Source organism: Phocoena sinus, chromosome X (genome assembly GCF_008692025.1).
Source record: "Phocoena sinus isolate mPhoSin1 chromosome X, mPhoSin1.pri, whole genome shotgun sequence".
NCBI classification, from domain to species: domain Eukaryota; kingdom Metazoa; phylum Chordata; class Mammalia; order Artiodactyla; family Phocoenidae; genus Phocoena; species Phocoena sinus.
The window spans coordinates 58843850-58866105 of record NC_045784.1 but is presented as its reverse complement, the minus strand read 5'-3'; the positions used below and the strand labels follow the sequence as shown (position 1 = coordinate 58866105).

Below are 22256 nucleotides of genomic sequence, written 5' to 3'. Positions count from 1 at the left end.
ACCTCCTGTATAACACACGGAACTCTGCTCAATATTAGGTAACAACCTAAATGGGAAAAGAATTTCAAAAAGAATAGATCCATGTATATGTATAACTGAATCGCTTTGCTGTACACCTGAAACTAACACAACGTTGTTAAACAACTATATTCCAGTATAAAATAAAAAGTTTAAAAAAGATTTAACTTCAATCTTTGCCTTTGGGGCTGGCATTGACATGCCTCCTGAGTTCGGAGGCATGAATTAGATGCCATTTCAAAAGCTCTCAGAGCCCGAAGCATTCGTAAGAACAGCTTAGTGGCAAGAATCTTCATCTGGGAGTCAGATGGTCCTGGATTCAGATCTCTGCTCTGCAAATCGCTGGTCATGAGACCTTGAGCAACTTAACTCTCCTTTCTGAGCCTTAGTGTCCTCCTCTGTAAAATGGTGTTAATGACCACAGCTGCCTCGTGGTATGCCTGTGAGGATGACACGAGATCATGTGTACACAGCATTTAGAAACCGTGCCTGGCACATGCTAGATGCTCAATATATTGGACTATTTTTAAATTGAGATATAATTGACATATAACATTGCATTCGTTTTAGGTGTAAAACATAATGATTTATTTACAGACATATATATTGTAAAATGACCACCACAATAAGTTTAGTTAACAACCATCACCACAGTTAACAATTTTTTTCCTTACGATGAGAACATGTTGGGCTATTATTATCACTCCTCTTGCCTCCATTTCCCCATATCATCTCCCCCACCCCATCTGGCCTAGCCCAGATCCAAATCCCCCCAGAGCAGCCCAGATGCTCCCCCGTGCCTGGTGGGGCAGAGGGCTTGGAGGGAGTCCCCGCCCCGGGGGAGCTGGGCCGGGACTGCAGGGGTCCATGTCACCCCCGGGGCTCCTCCCTGTGCTCCGCAGCAGGCCTGGGGGAGCCGGGTTCACGGGGGCTCAGGCTGGCCCAGGCAGTGAGCTCAGGGACTGGGGCTTCAGCACCAGGAGTAGCTGGCTCTACGAGCAGGAATTTTGTGGCCTGGGGTCTGGTAGCCTGGCTGCCGGTCCCAGATGTGCCGGGGACTCCGCGTGCCCTTGGCTGAGTCCCTGCTTCTATAGGGGTGTCAGCTGGCACCCCTTCCCCAGCGGTGAGGCAGCAAGATCTCCAAGGCTGCAGAACTGGAGGTCACTGCTAAGGCCTTGCCCCGCTCAGTGAGGTCAGTTGGCAGAGGTCAGCTGGCATGTCCCATTCCCACTGTCCGCCCCTGCCCCCGCACTGCTCCTCTCCCCTCCCTGGCAAAGCTTTTTCTCGAAGGCTCTTCTGCAGCGCGCCCTCCGAGCCTTTCCGCCCGCATTCCTGTGCAAGCCTTCCAGCGGTCCCAGACTGAGCTGGGGGCTCGGATGGGATATGCGCTGTGAGCTGAGTTCCCATTGTCCACAAATCGGGACCAGCTGTGAGCAGCCTGAGAGCCCCGGGCTCGTGGCCACCCCCACTCCCACTGCAGTTACAGAAGAAGGGAATGGAGTGAGCCCACCGCCTGCCGGCCTGCCCAGGGCTCCCCCAACCCCAACACACACAGCATGATCGGCTCCCTAGCCAGGAACAATCAAGCATTATGAATAAAGATGTGCAGCTGGACAGAGAATTCCTCCACACCCACCTGGCCCACCCAGCAACTCCCAGCCTTCTCCCCCATCCAGGCTCTTTCCACCTCAGGGGTACCCCACCCTGGCACGCGTGCGTGCAGAGGCCAGCTTCTAGGGGCGGAGGACTGCTCCCGCCTGGCACTGTCTTCGGAAGAGCACCCTGGTCCTCTGGAAAGAGGTCGCTTGACCCTGTCATGTCATAACTTGGGTGGGCTTGTGCATAAGGCTTGCTGTGACCTTGGCCATCAGGACTGGTGGGGAAGAAGGAGGCCAGACCCTGGGGAAGCTGAAGCCAGGAACCTGATTCCTGAGCAGGAAGCTTGGTCCAGTGGGGTGTAGACCCTTAACTTGGTCAGACTCAGTATTGGGGCAGGTCCAGCGACAAGAAGCCAGGGGGTGGGTGCGTCTGTTGGTAGCAGAGTCGTAGGATTCTAGATACTCTGCACTGACAACAGCATTCTAGCCAGGGTCTGAGCACACTGGAAATAGCATCCAAGGCTTTGGGTGGGGAGGGCGCTTTGGGAAGAGCATCAACCCTGGGAGGAAGAGATGTGCTCCCCTGGACAACAAGTCATAGGGTTTGGACCCATGTATGCCTGCGGGGTGGGGCGGAAAGGAAGCCACGCCGGACACAAGTTTGGCCCAGGATTCTGCTGTAGTGTCTGCCTAGCCCCAGGCACTACAGCCTATATAATAAGAGGAATTCCATATCCTTTCCCATCGCACCACTCCTCCCCTACTCCTGCCCCTGTGTCCTGACTCTATCCCAACCTCCATTCCCCACTCCTATCCCAAAAACCCAGTGGGATTGAGGTGGCCCAGGTCAGGATTAGCTTCAGACCTGAGGGCTGGGTCTCTAGGTCAGTGGTCTCAATCCTGGCTGCACAATTGAATTACCTAGGGAGCTTCGAAAAATCCCCAAGGACCAGACTATACCCCGGACCAACTGAGTCGGGATCTCTGGGGGTAGGATCCAGCCATCAATAAGTTTAAAGCCCGCCAGGTGAGTCCAATATGCAGCCGAAGTGGAGACCACTGTTAGAGGCAAGCACCCAGCAGAAGCAGAGCGGTTAAGAACAGGAGCTCAGAAAGTAGAGAGTCTGAGTCAGAATCCCACCCCTGCCGCTTCCTTGTGTGGCAGATTACCCAACCTCATCAAACCTCAGTTTCCTCATCTGTAAAATCGGACCTCCATGATTGTTGTATTACACAAGAAAATACACACAAAGATCTTAGCATGGTACACAGGAAATACTCAAACGATGTTGGCTATTATTATTATTAGCCGAAAGGGCTGATTCCGGCAGAGGCTGACACATAGGTGGAAAAGTCATTCCCTCTTCATCCAGAGGCTTGTAAACTTGGGTTACAGGTTGGCAATGTCAGTGGCGTCCCAGAAGAGACAGGCAAATTCATCAATGGTGGAGGAATAAAGTATCAGGACTGAGGCATTAGAAACCATTCACTCATGTTACAAAAATGGAAACCAAGGTGCAGGAAGGGAAAGAGACCAGAAAGCTGGTGTCTCGACTCTCATGTGTGTGCTCAGGTCGATGTACGTTTATCTACTGTGTAGGTAAACACACAGTAGGGCACCTACTATGAAGCAGGAACTGTGTTGGCATGGAAGGAGCACAGAGGTGAATATGGCAGAGTCCCTGCTCTCAAAGGGCTCAGAGCCAGGCTTGTAGATCTGTTCATCACAAAGGATGGGAAGCGATCAGTTCCATCTAGACAGAGAAGTTGTATCCAGTTGGAGAGTTCCAGAGAAGGCTTCAACAGGCAAAGGTGGGCCATGGAGAAGGCATTCCAGGCAAAGGAAAAGACATGGGTGAAGACACTGAAGGTTTTGGTTCTTTCTAATCTTTCCAAAGAATAACTTAGCTTCTGCGTGGAGGATGGAGGAAAATGTACAAGTAGGGAGGGGACCACTGCTCTAGCTCAGGGGACAATTGATGAGGATATGATTCAGTCCTTCTGTTTCTTGCCCAGTCCCCACCCCTCACTGTTGATAACCTCACCTCATTTTGTATTGAGAAAATGAGCGCCATCAGACAGGAACTTCCTTTACTCCCCACAAATTCTATAGTCCCATTGCTCCTTCTTCCCCCATCACAATGGAGAATGAGGCCTTCCTCCTATCTCAGACCAACCTTTCAAACTGCCCACCCTTCTCACCTTCCCAAGGCTTTTTTGGGTAGCCCCTTCCACTCTCTGTCTCATTCCCTTTAACAAAGACGCAAGTTCTGTAACTTCCTTCTTAACAAAAACGGGCGGGAGAGGGGAGGGGAAGGGAAGGAAGAGGACAGAAGGGGAGGGAAGGGAAAAAGGGACACTTTTTAAAGAGTAGACTTTCCTTTGATCCACATCTCCCTCTAGTTATGGCCCCACATCTATGCTTTCCTTCACAGGGGAATTTCTCAAAAGAGCCATCTACACTCCATCTCTGCTTCCTTAGCGTCCATTCATCTGTCAACCACTGCACTCTGGCTTCTACCCTTGCCCCTTCACTAAAATCACTCTTGTCAAGGTCACCAACAACTGCCGGATGGCCAGATCCAGCAGACACTTCTAGGAGCCGATATTATGACAGGCAGGCCAGTGTGGTGGTTAAGACAGGCCTTCTGGAGACAGCCTGCTTGCGTTTGAACCCCGGCTCTAACACTACCCAACTGGAGGACCTTGAGAAAAATACTTAGCCTCTCTGAGACTCAATATCCTAACCTCTAAATTGGAGGTGATAATCGTAGCACCTATCTCACAGAGTTGATGTGAGGAGTCAGTGAGGTAATACCTAACCCCCTGTGCCCAGCACTTGGCACACAGCAGGTGCTCCACATGGGTTGGTTCCATCCAGGCTCCATCTGACCTGACCTCTCAGCAGGTGTCCCAGCACTGATTGACTTCTTCCTTCGGTAAAAAGTCTCTTCTCTCGATCCTGGGAGAACACGCTCTCCTGTTTTTTCTCCTACCTCACTGGCCCCTCCATGCACTCCTCCTCTATCCAAACTCTCCTCTCCTCTTCGCACTCTCGAGGCGAGCTCGTCCATTCCTGTGGCTTCAAATGCCATGTATATGCTTGTCACTCCCAAATGTTCGTGTCCATCCCCAACCCCCCTGATCTCCAGCCTCATTTAACCAACCACCTACTTGATATCCTCACTTGAATGCTTAAAGAAAACTCCAAAGTAAACATGTCCAAAGGAAAAAATCTGAATTCAGCAGGAAGCCTGTTCCTCCCCCAGTCTTCCCATCTTAGTAAATGGCACCATTTACAAGTTGCTCAGGCCCAAACCCCAGGAGTCTTCCTTGGTTCTTTCCTTCCCCTCACTCCCTGCGTTCAATCAATCGACAGATAGTGTTCTACCTCAAGCATATCTCATCCATCCACGTCTCTCCACCTGCCCCACCATAACCATGTCTCTCTCCTGGACAGCTGCATAGGCCTCCTCGCTGCTCTCTTGCTCCTCTCTTAGCCTGTGGCAGTCTAGTCACTGGTTTTCAAAATGTGTTAGGAGACTCCACCTCTCCCTAACTTAAAACCTTGCGGTGGTTTTGGATTGTACTTGGAATCAAAGGTAAGCTTCTTTCTCTGGTTTACAGGGCCCCCCGCAAGGTGTGGTCCCTGCCTCCCCCTCTGACCACATCTTGTCCCATTGACCCCCTCTTTCTCTTCACTGCAGCCGCAGTGGCATTCTCTCTTCTCCACAACACACTTGAGCTCTTTCTGGCCTCTGGATCTTTGCGGTTGTTGGTTCCTCTGCCTGGAAAGTTGACTCTTTAGCTCTTCACATTGCTGGCTCTTTGTCAGCCTCCAGGTCTTAGCTTAAATAAGGCCTCCTTAAAAAGGCTTCCTCTGAACAGCATACCTAAAATAGGTCGCCCTGTTGTTCTCTATCACAGCCATGCATTTACTGCCTTCCTAGCTCCTTATGTATTTATTCATTTGTTTCTTCACTACCTGTTTCCCTCACTAGAATGAATGTGTCATGAGGACAGACACCTCAACTGTCTTGTTCACCATGGTTTCCCCAGAATCTGACACAGTGAATGTCACAGAGAATTCAATGACTTCTGAATGAATGGATAAATGAAGCAAAACAGAAAATAGGCCTGGAGAGAAGGGGACAAACTGGAGAGATATTGAGGAAGTAGACATGATAAAACTTGGTGATGGATTGGATGTGGGGGGTGAGAGAAAGGAAGGAGGCAGCGATGACTCCCAGGTTTCTGGCTTTATTAACTGAGTGGATGGTTGTACCATTTATGAAACTGGACAATAAGAAAAAAGATCGGTTTGGGGGAAAAGATGATACCTTCAGCTTGAGGCATTGAGTTTGAAGTCCCTGTCTGACATAAAATGAACATGCCCAGTAGGTGCCTTGGGGCTTGAATTGAGTCTGGAACTGAATGAATGATCAGGGCTAGTGACCATAAATAATGGGATGTGATGAGAATGGCTGGAAGCAGGAGGATGGACATGACTGCTCTGGAGAGAGCATAGAGAGAGAAGAAGACAAAGACAAAAGTAGAGCAAAACTGGCCCACGTATGGCAAGAGTAGAGAGTAAAGGAGCTGCAAGATGCAAGAGACCTGAAGCCCTTCGGTGTCTCCAAAGCCAAGGGAAGAGAGAATGGCAGGCAGGAAGGGGCGCGTGGTAGGGTCAGATGTGAGGATGGAAAAAGGCCACTCGATTTGGTGACAAGGAAGCCATTGGTGATCTTTAAAGAGCAATTTCAGGCAAGAGGGAGAGAGGACCATAATGCAGTAGACTGAGGAGAGAGTGGGAGGTGAGGATGCGGAGGTAATGAGGGGAGACAATGCTTCCAAGAAGTTTGGCTGAGAAGGGAAGGCAAGAGAGAAGACGATAGCTTAAGAAGGAGGCAGGGTCAAGGGAGGGTTTCTTTGAAGGATGGGGGAGAGCTGAAAATCCTTGTAGGCTGAGGAGGAAATAGCACTCAAACGAGGGGGAGAGATGGAGATATAAGATAAAGGGAATAATTGATGGAGTTAGAGGTTAGGTATGGAGCAGAGGATAGACATGTCTTCCTAGGAGACAAAAGGGAGAGGGAGAAAGAGAGGGAGGGAGGGAGGAAGAGAGGGAAGGAGGGAGGGAGAAGGAGGAGAGAGAGAGACTGGGAGGGAGGACATACAGAAAATTTCTGAGATGGACAGCCTTTGCCTTAGCAAAATTGGAAGCCAAATATTAGGAGGGGTGTAGCCGTGAGGCTGGAATGTAAGAAAAGTGGAAGATGGGAATGGCAGTCCCCATGGGATGAGTTAAAGGACTGTGGAACATCAGTATCAGTAAGGGCCTCCTGTTGAGGCTGGCAAACTTGTAAGTTCTAGGAGCTAACCGACCAGGGCTGGGGGCAGCAGCAGAACCAGCAGAGGGTGTGCAAAGCTTGAATGGCTTTAAGCCATGAAGGTCATGGCTGGCATCAGGGTCTAGAGTAGACAACGCAGGGAGGTGAGGGAGGCCTGAAGAGGACTGAGGGCCGGTAGAACGGGGTAGGGAATGGCAATGAGAGACTGAAATGCTCAGGAGTGGGGGGACCAGTTCATTTTTTTTCATTAATCCAACAAATGGTTACTTAGCCCAGTGCCAAGCACTGGAACCAAGGCCAGGTTTAGGAGGAATGAAGGAGCCAGTCATCTGAGGGGTGGGGGTAGAGGAGTGGAGGATTGGAAATCTTGGGCCTGAAGTCTTCCCAAGTAATGACAAGGCTGAAGATGTAGCCAAGTCAGTGGGAAGCTTCTATAGAGAGGATGTGTAGATGAGGTCATGAGCGTTGTAGGATGGCTGGGGGTCGGGCTGAGGGGGATGTCCATGAAGATGCTGAAGGCAGTGGAGAAGGCAGCAGTAGCCAGGGTGGAGAGAAAGGCCAGGGGCCTGGTGTTGTGGCAACTGAAGACCAACCAATATTTTCTGGTGGGCAGTGGGGCTGAGAAAGGGGGGAGGGGTTTCTGGTCAATAGCATGGCTTTCTGTGGAAGAGCGGGTGTTGGAAGTAGGCATGGGAGCCCTGGGCCATAGACAGCAATTGCAAACCTGGACTACAGCAGTCTCCCTACTGCTTCTAGAAGCCAAGCTGGGCAAAGGTAAAAGCAGGCCGTTCACTGGAGAGAGTTGCTGAAGGCAGACACAGGTTTCAGTTCTGATCTGACGGCAAAGGGGGGATGATTTTGGAGGAAAGATGGAGGCAGGTGGCTTTGTGGCCAATAGAACGGTTTCCATGGAGAGCACTCAGGGTGTTGATGGGGTAAGATCAGACCTGGAGAGAAGGACAAGTGACTGGGCGATTCCTGAGAGAACCCTTTGTCCTTGGAATGTCATCACAGGTGGCAGGACCCGGGGTCAGGGAATGGGGCAGCCAGGGAGATGAGACTGGCCTCTGGGAGCATGACCACAGCAGCTGGTCCACCCTCTACTCCTCCCAGCAGAACCATGTGCAAGAGGCAACAGAGAGTAAGGCTGCCTGGGTCCCTGAGGCTGATCAGCACAAAGTGTGGCAAGCCTCCCGCCTTTTCCTGGAGGTCTCTCAGCTCAACCAGCCAACTCCACTTCACTTGTCAAGAAGTTGGCCCTAATATCTCCTGAACAGAATTGAGGTCAGGTGTTTGGTGGTGTAGACAGAGCACCGTATTGGCCCAGGACAGTAAGCAGGCCTGTGTAAGTTCTATTCTGCTGCTTTGTTCTCTGCACTTCATCAGTTTCCTCACCTGAAAAACCAGGGTAAGATTGCTTTCCTCACAAGATGGTTATGACGATTAACTGAGAGAATGCTCTGATAAGTTTCTGTAAACCTTTAGTCACTGCAGAGATATCAGTTGGAAGCATCTCATTACCACTGGGAGGAGGGCTGTGGCCCCGAGGCACTCCGATGAAGGCCAGCGGACCCATTAGTTTATCTGGCTGCCCAGCGGCCCATCTTCCTACTCGTCAGTACAGGAAGCTGGCCGTTAAGGACCTGTACCAACCTAGGCACCTGCTGCTCCTGGGCAGGTAGGAGACCAGTGGAGAAAGGGATGGGAAACCAGAATGCGGAGAGAGGGAAGCATGGGAGGATCAAGAGGAGGCATCCAACTGGCTGCCATCTAACCCTGTTCCCTAGAGACACCAGGACCTATATGATTCCTATTTCTTGCCTTTCTGGCTAGTTGGGACCTCAGGCTGGCCAGCTGGATACTGGGCAGGAAGCCCAGCAAACCAGCCTGAGCTGGGGGGCATTTCTACAGGGGACCCTCGGGGACCGAGAGAATGCAGTGGGAGAGCCCTAGACTGAGCAGGGAGGGGCCTGCGGCCCCAGACTGCTCCTGCCCGGGAAGGAGGGGATGTGAGTAAAACAGCTGAGCTGGAAATTGGGGAAATCAAACATAAACCACCTCAATAAACCTGTCAAGGCCAACAAACTCCCTCCTTTGTTCCCATTGCATGACCTGTACTTGGCTTATAAAGGCACAGCAAATTAACTCTGGCTTTGAGGCAAGGCCTCTGATACCACTCCACCCGGGTTGGAATCCCGGCTCTACCACTTACTAGCTGTGAGACCTTGGACAGGTAAATTAACCTCTCTGTTCCTCATCTGTAAAATGGGGTGTTGTGGGATTAAATGATTTAATATTGGTAAAGCACTTAGAATGGTATCTGGCACAGAGTAAGCACTCTTTTTTTTTTTTTTTTTTTTCGGTACGCGGGCCTCTCACTGCTGTGGCCTCTCCCGTCGCGGAGCACAGGCTCTGGACGCGCAGGCCCAGCTGCCATGGCTCACGGGCCCAGCTGCTCCGCGGCATGTGGGATCCTCCCGGACCGGGGCACGAACCCGTGTCCCCTGCATCGGCAGGCAGACTCTCAACCACTGCGCCACCAGGGAAGCCCAACACTCTTAATATTTCTAGAACACTAGAGTCTGGGCAGCAGATGTTCTATGGAAAAGGCATTAGACTTGGATTCTGACAGATCTGGGTGCAAACCCTCCATATCTCACTTGACCTCTCTGAGCCTCAGATTCCTCATCTTTAAAGGAGGTGGTGGACTAACTCTTAGCCCACAGGACAGACTATAGATTAGATGAAGAAATGCCTATAGTTGTGTCTGGCCATCCCCAGCCCTTAGTAAGTGCTCAGTAAACGCAGCCTCCTGAAATCTCCCAAACACCTAGCACCATTTCCCAGAGACTGTCCCAGATGCGTAATCACCAGTACAATGCCGGATCCCTTTTAGACGCTGCAGCCCGCCTGGTACCTATCTTTGCAGGGGTCGAGGCAATTCAAGGGCCTGAGACTTTTCTGCAAGTGCTTCCTGCTTCGTGTGTCTTAGAGCAACAGTGCTTGTCAAACTCTAGGGCCTATCGGAACCCCCTGGAGGACTTACGGAAACACAGATTGCTGGCCCTACCCCTAGAGTTTTTGATTTAGTAGAACCAGGGTGGGGCCTAAGAATTTGTATTTCTAACAAGTTCCGGAACCGCTGATGTCGCTGGTCCGGGGAGCACACTTTGAGCATCACTGCCTTGGAACAGCAACAGTGATGTGCAGACAGAGCACCTGGGGAAGTTGTGCAGCCGTGAATTCTGATTGAGTGGATCTGGGGTGGAGCCTGGGATTCTGTATTTCTAAGAAGCTCCCAGGTGCTACTGATGCTGCTCCACTGACCACACTTTGGGTAGCTAGGCTCAGAGGAGCGCTTGACACTTAGTTCATTACCGGCCCTTCCCAACCGAGAAGCTAGCAGGTTAGCAGAGGCAAACAGACCCGGGGAGGGGAGTGCAGGGCTCGCAGTCAGAAGTTCAGCCAAAAGGCAGTATCAGAGAGGAGGTGACAATGGAGAGCTTTGCTGGCAAGGTGAGAACAACACTGAGAGCAACAGGGCTTGATTCCAGGAATGGCGGGCTGCCTGCGTTTAAGGCACTAACAGTGGTGTGTGCTCTCCGTGTGCACACACGAGAGAGAAAGCACAAAGTTTTGAAATAATTTGATATTTGTTTTTCAAGCATCAAAGTAGTATCTTGGGAAAAATCAAAACTTCGTTGGACTTCTTTACATGTACTTTATGGGCTAGTATTGTTTTTAAGTTTAATTATTTATGGACGGTGGGGGGCAGGGGGTGTGCAGTCTGTTCAGAGCTTAAAGCCTCTAAAATTCTTAAAACCCAACCCTGGTGGCCACTGAAGTCTCTGTCCCTGAGCTTTGGGGCGTAAGGTTGTGGCCAAGTGTGTGTTCTGCTGGCTGTCCCTCACTTCTCCCCAGGAACTGCAGAGGAGATTCAACTTTCTTAGATGGAATACAAGTCATCATCAAAGGGGATTCAGGATTTGTAGATGGGGTACCAGATGTCACACCAGAATGAAGAGGGTCCAAGGGCCTAGAGAGGCATCAATGTCACTGAATCAAGGAACAAAGGAAGGGCACGGGTTCCCCATGGACATTCCGATCAGCAGCCTCCCACACCAGCAGCTTGTTCCCCCGTACCATGAGAAGTACCCCCAGCCCTCCCAAAGGCAAAGAGGCCAAGGATTCCAAGTCACATTGACCAGCACGTGAAGCCCAGTTCTACCTCTTCTTAGCTGTATGACCCAGGACGAATGAACTTTCTATTCTCAGCCTTGGTTTCTTAATCTGTAAAATGGGAATAATAATAGTTTCTACCTTATAGGGCTGTTATGAGAACTAAATGAGTTAATATAAACAAGATGCTTAGAATAATTCCTGGGACCTAGTGTGCTCTCAAAAATCATGGTTACTATAATTATCTAATAGTAGTCCTTATCACAGTAATAGCACCATCTCAGTAGAAACAGAGATGAGTTTGGGCAATGGGAAACGTCTGTTCAAGGAGACAAAGGGGCAGACGTGAGAGGTGAGCTGTGTTCAAGATGTGTCTGAAAGGAGCCTGCCAAGATTTCTCAGGGCCACCACCCACTGCCCAGTCCTGCCAAGTCACATGGGGTCCAGTGAGACCATCAGACAAAACCCAGAATTGTCCTGAGGGACCCAAAAACCCCAGTAATGGAACTGAAAACCTTGGGGACACAGGTCCTATTTCCATCTCTTCTCCTAGTTGAAAGTTGTTAAAACGGAACAGCAATAAGAGTTGGAGCTCGGTGTTCCCTCTCCAGACTGCTGTGGGCCTATAAGAATAGTGTCTGACCCACTAGTCAACACCAAAATGCTAGCATAGATCCAAAATGCCCAAGGCCTTCCTTTATCAAAAGAGCACACCTGCATTCAGATGTACTTGGGAGCCGTGAATCAGCTGAACAGTTCCCATTCCATCCCCACCAGGACACAAAAGTTGGCTGCAAAGGCGGTTTCAGGGAGTGATAACCTGGTCCCCACCTCCTCTCTCACCCGTGCCAACCCGTCCAGGCCAGTGGGTCTCCCAATTAGCATCACTGGGATTCTCTTTCACCAGCTTCTTCAGGCTTTGAAAGATTCATTCTCCCAAACACTCAGAATTGGAGGCATAACAATTTATTTGTCTTCCTAGTTTTATCATACAGACATCCCGGGCTGCCAATCGAAGCTTCTGGCCAGCATGAGATTGGCCAAGAGCACACCGAGCTGCCATTGGAATGACAGCCCAGACGCGGGACAGGCCTCCTGAAGTGCTGCAGCTGACTTTCAGATGCCTCTCCAGCTCTTCTCTTCACGGATGCTGGCTTGGGATGGGAACCATGGATCCTGCCCCACCCCTTCACATCCCCAAAATGGCCAGTGACTAACCTAAGGGTGTACAGGGATTTCTGGGAAGAAAAGCCAGGTCTTGGGCCTTCCGGCTCTTATAGCCGTGTTACCGGATTGCCTCAAACTTTCTCAAACCTACCTCCAAGTGTGCACGCGGTGCCTATTAAATCAGTCTTCTTGGCCTGGCCAAAGCCCTCCTCCCCCTTCCTCCGGGCCCTCCATCCTGCATCACAGACCCCCTCCCCTCCAGCTTCAGGGCCTAATCCCAAAGTGTCCTTTTCACATCTGCACCCCTCCCCTCTCCCAGCCTGTTCTCCATAGGAATGGGCCTCCCTCAGCCTTCCCATCTCCTGCTTCCCACCCCCCTCACCCCCAGCACTATAGAGTGTCATAAATTCTAACGAAACCCCATCAGGGGAAGAAAAGGAGCAAAAAGTGCCTAATTGGCAGGGGCCTCGAAGCTCTTGGTCCCCGTGGTGGGATTGATAAGGTTCCTGGGAAGCGGTAGGGGTTTGGAGAGAGAAGGGGGGAGGCTGGGGGCCTGCCTGCCAAATGTAGCCAATTAATGTCAGTGCTGCCTTTCATGCCAGCCAATTAAGTCCCACATACTTGTCACCAGCCCTGGGAAGGGGGGCAGGGAGGGCGGGGCAGGGGGTTTCAGGGGAACAACTAATTTCCCTGCAGCCAGGATAATGCAGCCTTCAAAATGGGGAAAGGGTGCAGGGGGAGTTAGAAGGTGTCCGGGGGTCAGCAGGGGCAGGCAGCTGGGGAGGGGGCAAAGTGCAGAACACTGGGGCTCTGTGGGGACTTTGTTTGGGGCCCTGGGAGAAATGGAAGCTGGGATTGGCTTCGGGGGCCAAGAGCTGCTGGGAACTGGAATGGGAACTCACTTTCTCACTTTGTGCCCTGAGCTAGCAGAGCCGGGCACTTGCCAGTTATGCCATTCAGTTTGTACAACTCCTGCGCAGCTCAGAGAGGTTAGGGAACCTGCTCAAGATGGAACAGCTATAAATGGCCAGGGTAACACGGTACTGACCTGCCAAGGTCCATGGTAAATGTTCCCTAAGACCCCTGTAAAGCAGGGACAGTGGCCTAAGCATCCAGGAGCCCTAGCCACCTCCCTACTCACCACCACCAACTGGACAGAGGGTCCTAATGGAGGGCGGCACAGTCCAGGCTCCTAGACAGCAGGTTAGCCTGGGAGATGGTGAAAGATCTTTCGAGGCAGGGAGAAGGACGTTGGAAGGGGCACAGGAAACAGCGTCTCAGTGAAGGAATATCCTTGTGAAACTGGGGGTGCCCACTGTTAGCCCTCCAAGGATGCAGCTGGCTACAGATAGAAGAGATATTTCCAGACAGTCAGAGGTATCAGGAGGGTCTTAGAAGCTCTTCCCTTGGAAGGCCAATGCTTAGGAAAGTTGCCTTCTTGCTGGCTTGGGGGACAATTCTGAGAGCTCCTGAAGGAGGGTCCAGTGGCTCAGGAGCAGGCCGACAGGGGGCTTCAGGGCTGGGGGAAAAAGATCACCCAGGGGTCCCTGGGAGCGAGCAAGTCTCTTTGGGGCAGCCTCTGGCTCAGCATCAACCACTTACCCTCAGGAGCAAGTCAGGCTTCCCCCAGGCCTCCCCCGGGGAGAAAGTGAGTGAGTGAGACAGAGCCGAGCGCCGATCTTGGCTCCACCACTTGTGAGCTGAGCGACCTTAGGGGAGTCCTGGACCCTCTCTAAGCCTCAGTTGTCTCATCTGTGAAATGGGGTTAAGCAGAAGCCCTACTGCCAGGGCTGCAGTGAGGCTCCCAGAGGAGACTGGATGGGAAAGGGTTTGTAATCTATGACTGACTAGCTAGGTTGGAGGTGCTTCTGAGCAGGCAGTTGGGGTAGAGGCATGTGCCCAGGAGCGGGGCTGCACAGTGGCACCAGCTGCCCCTCTGCCCTGGGTGCAGGGCATAATATGTGCATTGTCGTGCAGATGCTTTTCTGGGCTGCCCACCCCCAGTGGGCCTATAATGACCTTGAGAGCTGGTTGGAGGCTGGGGCAGGCTAATTACACGGCCCCAAGCCCGCCAAGACCCAATAATTACACATCAACTTGTACAGAGAGGGTGGCTAATTGTGTGACACGCTGTGAGGGGAGGGCCAGGGTGCCCCCCAAGCTAATGAGCTTCCCCCAGAGTCCATGGAGCAGGGCCAGGGTGAGGGGATGTGGCATGCAGGCCCTTCCCATTCCCAGCCCCCCATGGTGCCCAGCTCCCTGGAGGGTGGCAGGGAGCGCAGGAGGGAGGCAAGCAGTGATTAAGAGCAAAAGCTCACCTTAGGCCTGTCTCCTCTTGCCAAGTCTTGCTCAAAGACGCACCTGGTTGGGTGCTATGGGCCTGCTCTCTAAGGAGAAATGCGCCCCCCCCAACGCCTCCCTCACCCCAGGATGGCTCAAGCTCTTCCAGGCTTGCCTTCCGCCCCTGGCCCCGACTGGCTGGCGGACTGGCCGTGACAAGGAGTAAAAGACAGATCTGGGAAAACCTTGACCATCAGAGCTGGCAGGACCCACCAGGATCCCTCAGTCCAGCTCCTGCTTCTCACGGGGGTGGAAAACCAAAGCTCAGATCAGCCAGAGCCCTGGTGAGCTGGTGAGCTACTCTCAGGCCCACCCGACTGGGCTTCTTATTTCTTTTTCATTCAAAGTAGTCCTAGGTACTCTAAAGGCCGTGCGGTTGGCCATTTCTATGTTCAATTTTCTTTTTTAATATTTATGTGTTTGGTTGCACCGGTTCTTAGTCGCGGCACATGGGATCTTCGTTGCCGCATGCGGGATCTTCAGTTGCAGCATGCAGGATGTTTAGTTGCGGCATGCAGGATCTCTCTCTCTTTTTTTTTTTTTTTTTTTCAGTTGTGGCATGCAGGATCTAGCTCCCTGACCAGGGATCGAACCCGGGCCCCCCGCATTGGGAGTGCAGAGCCTTAACCACTGGACCACCAGGGAAGTCCCTCTATGTTCAAATTTAGCCCTTTCACTTTCGAGCCGTGTGACTTTGGGCAAGTCACTTTACCTTTCTGAGCCCCAGTTTCCCCACCTATAAAATGACAAGGTTACGAGGATAACATGAGTTAATTCCAGTGAGTGAAACCTAGTGCCTGGCACCATGTGACCCTATCTAGTGTCCTCTTCATGCAGGTTCTTGACATCCCACCTGACGCCCAGTGCCACAGAACAACTGGCCCCACCCCCCTACAGCCACCTCCACCTCCTTTCCAGGCTCAGACTCTACCCCTATCCACCAGAGGTCACCCTGACTGTCCAAACCCACCCCAACCGCTAATTCCTGCCTGGATACCTCTCTCTTTTCCCTGAGATTGGAGCAAACTGGAAGGTGCAGGGGTGTGAGGGCAGGGGACAAATTAGGCCGTCTCTCTTCCCTTCAGATGTGACACCCTATGGAGGTAAGGCTTCAAGGTGGAGAGAGGCCTGGGCATCTCCTGTTTCTCAGATGACCTCCACCTGTCTAGCTTGTCCCTCAACTCCTGACACTTTTGGACACCCCCCCCCCCAAAAAAAAGGCAAGCAGGAGGCAGAGGCATTGAAGTGGCTGCTGACAAGTTGGAACAGCTTAACGAATTACTCCTAATAAACTACTGGGGGAAAGAGGAGGGGAGGCCGGAAGCCAGCCTGCTCCCAAACAGCACCTCCATGTGTGCCCTAGTGGGTCTCGCGACTCCCAGGACAACCAGAGGGTTTCTTGCAGGGAGGCCTACACAGGCAACCTCTCCAGCCACTCCCACCCTGACCAGCCCCAACCCTGGGATCTGTGGTTCCCCAGGCCTCAGAAGCAAGGGGCTCCCCCAAGTCAGAGAGGCTTCTCACCTTAACTGAAGCCCCGGGCCTCAGGCCCACTCTGCTGGGCACAGAAGGAGAGGTAGCAAGGCCAAGGGCTCCCATCCCCCAGACTGTCGGGTCCAGGGCCTCAGGTTGGAGGCCCCCAGCTTATCGGTACCTGACCATTCTACCAGCATGTGTGTGGACAGGATTCCCTTTGTGGATCCAGCTCTGGCCACTGGCTGAGGCAAATCGTCTCTTCTCTTGGACTTGCTGTCTTTCTTGTCTTTCACACGAAGGCTGTAAATCCCCCAAGGCCCCAGATAGCCCTCCGAGGGCTATCCTAGGCATTAAATAAGATCATGGACAAGAAAGCACTGCCTCAGTTTTAAAGTGCCACACACGGGTTGGTTGTTGGAATGGCTGCTGATCATGATTTGTTACTAGTTCTTGCCCCCTCTGTATTCTTCATTTCTTCCCTTAGTTGGACTGGACCACTGGGAGGAAACGGATGATGGACCCTCCCATCAATAAGGAACACTTGCAAAGCGCTTTCACTTACATTTTGTCTAATCCTCACATCAGTGCCTCAGGGGAGGAGTTACTATCCCCTTTCACAAAACCATCAGTTGGGCAGTTGGCCTCTGACCAGTATTGGCTACTGCCTCAGACACTTTAGGTCCTCTCCCAGGATTCTTTTCAGCATCACGGCAATACTTCTAAGCTCAATAGGCAGGCTGGGGAAGAGACTTGGGCTAGGATGGAGGGGAAAGGGCAGGGCATAGACAGGAGCCTGAACACTCGGGCTCAGAGAGGTTATAGATAACTTACCTGAGGTTACACAGCTAAGAAGTGCTGTCTCAACTGCAAATCCATGCCCTTCCAATCAGCTCACTTTGTGGGCCTGGACCTGGCTAAGCTGGACAGGCAGGGGGTCTCCACAGTGGAGGCTCAAGATGCCAGGTTTCAGAGTGGGTCCTGACCAGAGGGTGTGGGCTCCATCCTGGAGAGCCCTGGAATGGGGATGTTCTCGAGGGGGAGCTGGGCACTGCTGGGACTGACCATGTGCCAAGGCCTGTAATCTGATTAAGCCATTAGAGTCTCTGCCCCGAGCACGTGCTGCCAGGCCGCCAAGTCCTTCAATTAATCCCCAGATTAATCTGCTCCTTCACCCCGTGCCCGCATCTCCACCACACCCCTGCACCCCCAGCCCCAAGAAGTTCATTACAGCCTGGAGGGGGAGGGAGGACAGCCCCTGGGGCTTGTGGAGCTGCATCAGGGGCACTAGACACCTCCCTCGGTTGCCATCACAGCTGCCCCTCAGAGAAGGGGGCCCAAACTGCTCTGGCCACCTTACCTTTGGTCCGTCTTCCCCCGCAACCCACCTCAGACCCTCTACTCCTTAAAGTTCTGGATTCATTCAACAATTGGTTGAGCACTTAGTATGTGCTAGGCACTGATCTTGGGGTCTAGTGGTAAAGAAGACAGACAAGGCCCCAGGGGCCCCCAGTGCAGGAGAGGAGAGAGAGAAATACACGGGTGCTGACAGTCTCATGTGCTCCATGCTGCAGCAGGGGGCCCAGCAACTGTTGTTGAAGGAGGTCAGAGAAAAGAAGAGGGTCACTCTAGGCAGGGGAAAGGTGTGCAAAAGCACAATGGCTGGTGTGCAACACACAGCCTTTTTGAGGAAGGTGGCTCGGTTGGGATGGGGATGGAGAGGCAAAGGCTGGTGGAAGATGAGGCTGGGAGTGGGCTGTGGCCCATGGTGAAGGCTCTGCATGCGTAGGTACAAGATGGTGTGAGCCACGCATCGGTGTCCGTGTGTGCACATTGCTGTAGGCATGAGTGTGCATCTCAGCTTGTGGGCATGTACAATGATGACCACTTTGGTGATGGACTTTCGTATCTGAATGTGTATCTGAAGCTTCTTCCTTTGCTGATGTGTGAGCGTGTGTGTTTGGTTTCCTCAACCACACTCCCAGCACCCTGGGGACAGGACTGCGGGTGCCACTTCTATAGATAGATTACTTGCCCACCAAACGCCAAGGACTCGTAGCTTCCAACAGAGCATCACTAGATCGAAATCTTCATCGAATATGCCAGGTTCCTGATGGGTAGGAACTTCCAGACCTGGATTCATACTCCCTTCTTAGACAGGGCCCTTCACTCTGCCCTGACTAACAATAGCCGGGGCCAGGCAAGCCTGGGAGGCTGGCAGTGATGGGGTCTTAAACCCACCTCTCCACTGCCACCCTGGCTAAGCTCCCTTCATGTCTCACCAAGATTGCTAGAGTCTCCTCACTGCTCTCCAGCTTGACCCTGCCAAAGCCTAGTATCCATATAACAGTTTGGGGTGGGGCGAGGGTCCATTAAAACTAAGATCCTGTCATTCCTCTGTTGCAAGCCCTGCAGTGGCTCCCACCTCACTCAGAATAGAAGCCACCATTCTTTCCAAGGCCCTTACCACAACACTACAAGATATGCCCTCCCCACCCGCCATCACTTCTCTGACCTCTTCTCCTAACCCTCTTGCTCACTGCCCTCCAGCCACACAGGCCTCCCTGCTTGTCCTCCAGCAACCAGGCCTTCTCCTGCCTCAGGGCCTTTGCACCTGCTGCTCCTTCTGCCCGGAGGACTCTTCCCTCAGATATAAACAAGGCTCACTGCCTCTCCTTTGTTTTTACTCATATGCCTCCTGTCACCCTCTCAAGGAGTCCCACCAGGACCACTCTATCTAAAATTGCAGATCACCGCCTACCCCATCCTGGCGCTCCCTATTCTCTGTAATCTGGTCCTTTTCCTCTCCACAGCACTTATCACATTCAAACACACTGCATGATTTACTCATTTATTATGTTTAGCATTTGTCTGTCTCCCCTCACTAGAATGTAAGCTCCATGAGATCTTTGTCAGAGCTAATCACTGATGTCTCCCAGCTCCTAAAACATTTTCTGGCATCTAGTAAGCACACAATGAACATTTCTTGAAAGAATGCCTCCTGTGGGAGAAGCCCCAAGGGTCAAGTTCTTCCCAAAGCTTTGCTTTGAGCTCCAGGAGTTCCAGTCTTCATTCCCAATACTACCCAACCCCTTCTCCTCCCACCGAGATGCCATGAGATTCCTTGAAGCCCCAAATGGGATTAGAGTGATGATACACACAAATGCACATGTGTGTGGGCGCGAGCACACACACATTGCCCAGGTATGGCCAGTGAAGTCAGGTTCTTTGCTTCCATTGCTGGCCGACAGAACTCCAGAGAGCCCCCAGGTCCTGCCCTTCCCCTCCCAAGTTTCTCTCAGCTGCTGCTCTTGTTTCCCCAACGACTCCCTTTTCCTCTCCGGGCCCCCTAGCCTCTGTCTGTCTGCCCTCTAGGTCTTCCTTGTTCCTCCTCTGACCCTCCCTCTGTGTCCCCAGGCCTTACCCCCTCCCCTTACTTGTCCCCATAGCCCCAGTGCCTCACCCCTTGGTGTGCCTAGATCTTGGTCTTTCCCCTCATCCCCCGCCCCAGCCTCTGTGTCTCTGCTCTCAGGGTTGTCCTTTCAGCGATCCCCGTTATCCCTGCCCTTCTCTGCTTGGTGCCCCCAAATCCAGCCCTCCCCCTGCAATGCTCTCCCTCCCCGCTTACTGGCAAACACCCAGGCTTTGGCTCTCATAGCCTCTATGTGTTTCTGCCTGGCCTTTGTGCCACCTGCAGGCCCAGCGTCCCCAAGGGCTCTCCACGCAGCCACTCACTAATTAGGTCAATTATGAGGTCAATTATCTAATCCTCTCCAATCCAGCTCAGCATTGCTCCACACACTCGCATCCTCAGGCATTTTCAGAGGCCCCAGGCAACAGATGCTCCAGCCCTTGCTACCTCTCATGTAGATGCCCTCCTCCTGGCCTCCTGGCTGAGCAGGTTCTGCTCATCACAGAAAATTTTGGAAGGGGCACTGAATGGTGGCTAGAAAGACAGTGATTCCCAAGAGCAATGTGTAGGCAGCACCTCCCTAGGCGACACTGAGGTCACCATCCCAGGGATGTGACTTCATTTGGAGTCAATCCACAGTGCCTGGATTTGTGTGTGTGTATGTGTGGTTGGGGACTGGAGAATGGATCCTGCCTGGAGACAAGGGGAGGGACAAAAAGACCCCTAGGACAAGGCTCCTTAATCTTTTCCTGAAGTCACATGACTATTGAGCATCTTGATAGAAGAACTGGACTGTAGAAAGACACATCCACACCCGTTTGCAATTCATTTCAAAGAATTGGTCCCCAGACCCCTGGAAACTGTCCAGAGATCCTGGCCATAAACTTGGATCCAGAAACTCTGATCCAATGGCTCTTCCCAGAATAGTGCCACTCTCTCTCAGGGAAGATCACCCCTTCAGGATGAGGTCAAGAAATCCTCAACCTTCCCTGCCTCTTCCCAGAGCCTCAGTTTTTACTTCAGGAGTGCCTTGCCTGCCCACCCAGTTACGTGACAGCCAGTGCCATGAAAGCCCAGTATCACTGTAGCCTCTGGGGCAGCAAGAACTGCCCCAAGCCCTGGTGTCCATGGCAGATCTCTGCTGGAGCACTCCACCTTGCAGTCAAGGCCACAGCTCACTGGCAGTCTGACTGACCCAGTAAGAGAACCAAGGAGAAGCAGACCAGAGGAGGGGCAGGCAGAAGTGAGGAAATGAAAAAGGGAAATAGGGAGCCTAGGGAGGGAAGGAGATGGAGGCCAGAGAAAGACACTAAAGAGAATGAAAGCAAAGAAAACACTCAGAGAGAACAGTGTTTACATTGCCAGGGAAAACCCAAGAACTTCACCAAGTCTGATTTCCTCCACTGTACAGATGGGTAGATTCAGGCCCCAGAGAGAGAAAGGGACTTGCCTAAGACCCCACAGCCTGTCCCTGGCAGGGTTCCAAACACCCAAGGGGTTGACAGGCATAGGGCTGACAGCCTCCAAATCTCTGTCTCACTGGCCACATAGATATTCATTACAATAATCAGTATAATAGGGATATTTTTAAAATAACTTGAATATCCAACAATAGGGGACTGAGCATACAAATTCTAGTTTACCTATAGTGTTGAATGCTTTGTAACAAAAAGCACTTATAGATTAAATTTAGTATCAGAAAATGTTTACAGTACACTTTAAAGACCAGTTTATAAAACCAAACCATTAAATACATGCAGGGGGAAAAAAAAGGACCAGAAACAGGAAATACACCAAAATGTTAACACTTGTTATCTCTGACAAGGATATTGGAAATTATTGTTGTCTTCTTTTTGCTTGTCTACGTTTGCCATATTTTCTTTAATAAGCATGTATTACTTTTGCAATGAGAAAAAGCAGTAAAATGTTACATGTAAAGTACTTTTTAGAACCTTCATCTCCAGCTCAGACTTCTCTCCTGACCTCCAGGCTCCAAAACCCACTGTTGGTTGTCCCACCAGCTAGAGTCAGAACATGGGGCCGCAGGCTCCTCCCCCTCCTATGGCTTATCAACATTAGCTGTCCCTTTAGCTGTCCCCACCCTAAGCCCTTCCCAGCTTCCCCACAGCCGCACCCAGGCGGGGCTCCCGCAGCCTCTGCAATCACGTCTCTCCCACCTGCAAAGTGCCCATAGGAAAGGACCTATGGGCCTGCAGCTTCTTTGCAAACCTCATTTCCAAGGTTCCTGTCCCCAAAAGAGGAGGCACACACACACACACACACACACACACACACACACACACACACACTTCCCACCCTTGCTGCTACTTGGCAAAAGCCCTACCAAGACTCTCCCTGTGCCACCCTCCCTACACACATGCCCTTTATTCAACTTCCAATCCACTTCTTCTGTCTGCCCTCAGTTGGGCACCGGGTTCATCTTCCCTGGCCAGCCAGAGGCTGATTCTTGTGGTTCAGCAGTAGACTCTAATAGAGCCCAGCCTCCTGATGGAGGCAATTCCAAAGGGCAGCAAGGTGAGTCACAAAGCAAGGTGAGGGGCTGGGTGTGGGGCTTGGAATAATAGTAATACCTACCTCAGAAAGCTGTTGTGCAGAGGAAATAAGTATGTATAAATACGGAAAGTGCTCAGAACAGTACCTGTCATGGAGTGTTACATAAGTGTTTGTTGTTATTATTATTACCTGTCATAAAAATAT

The 22256-nt window shown here is 51.9% G+C and overlaps 1 protein-coding gene across 1 annotated transcript in view; it reads right to left on the bottom strand.

Annotated features, from left to right (window-relative positions):
* Positions 1 to 293: 293 nt before the first annotated feature.
* The window catches only part of EFNB1 (ephrin B1), a 60868-nt gene continuing 38905 nt past the window's right edge, over positions 294 to 22256 (bottom strand). The window contains exon 6 of the mRNA XM_032620715.1: positions 294 to 458. Within this exon, the coding sequence (XP_032476606.1) occupies positions 384 to 458 (75 nt within the window). The 3' untranslated portion in view covers positions 294 to 383. The remainder of the gene's footprint in view (positions 459 to 22256) is intronic.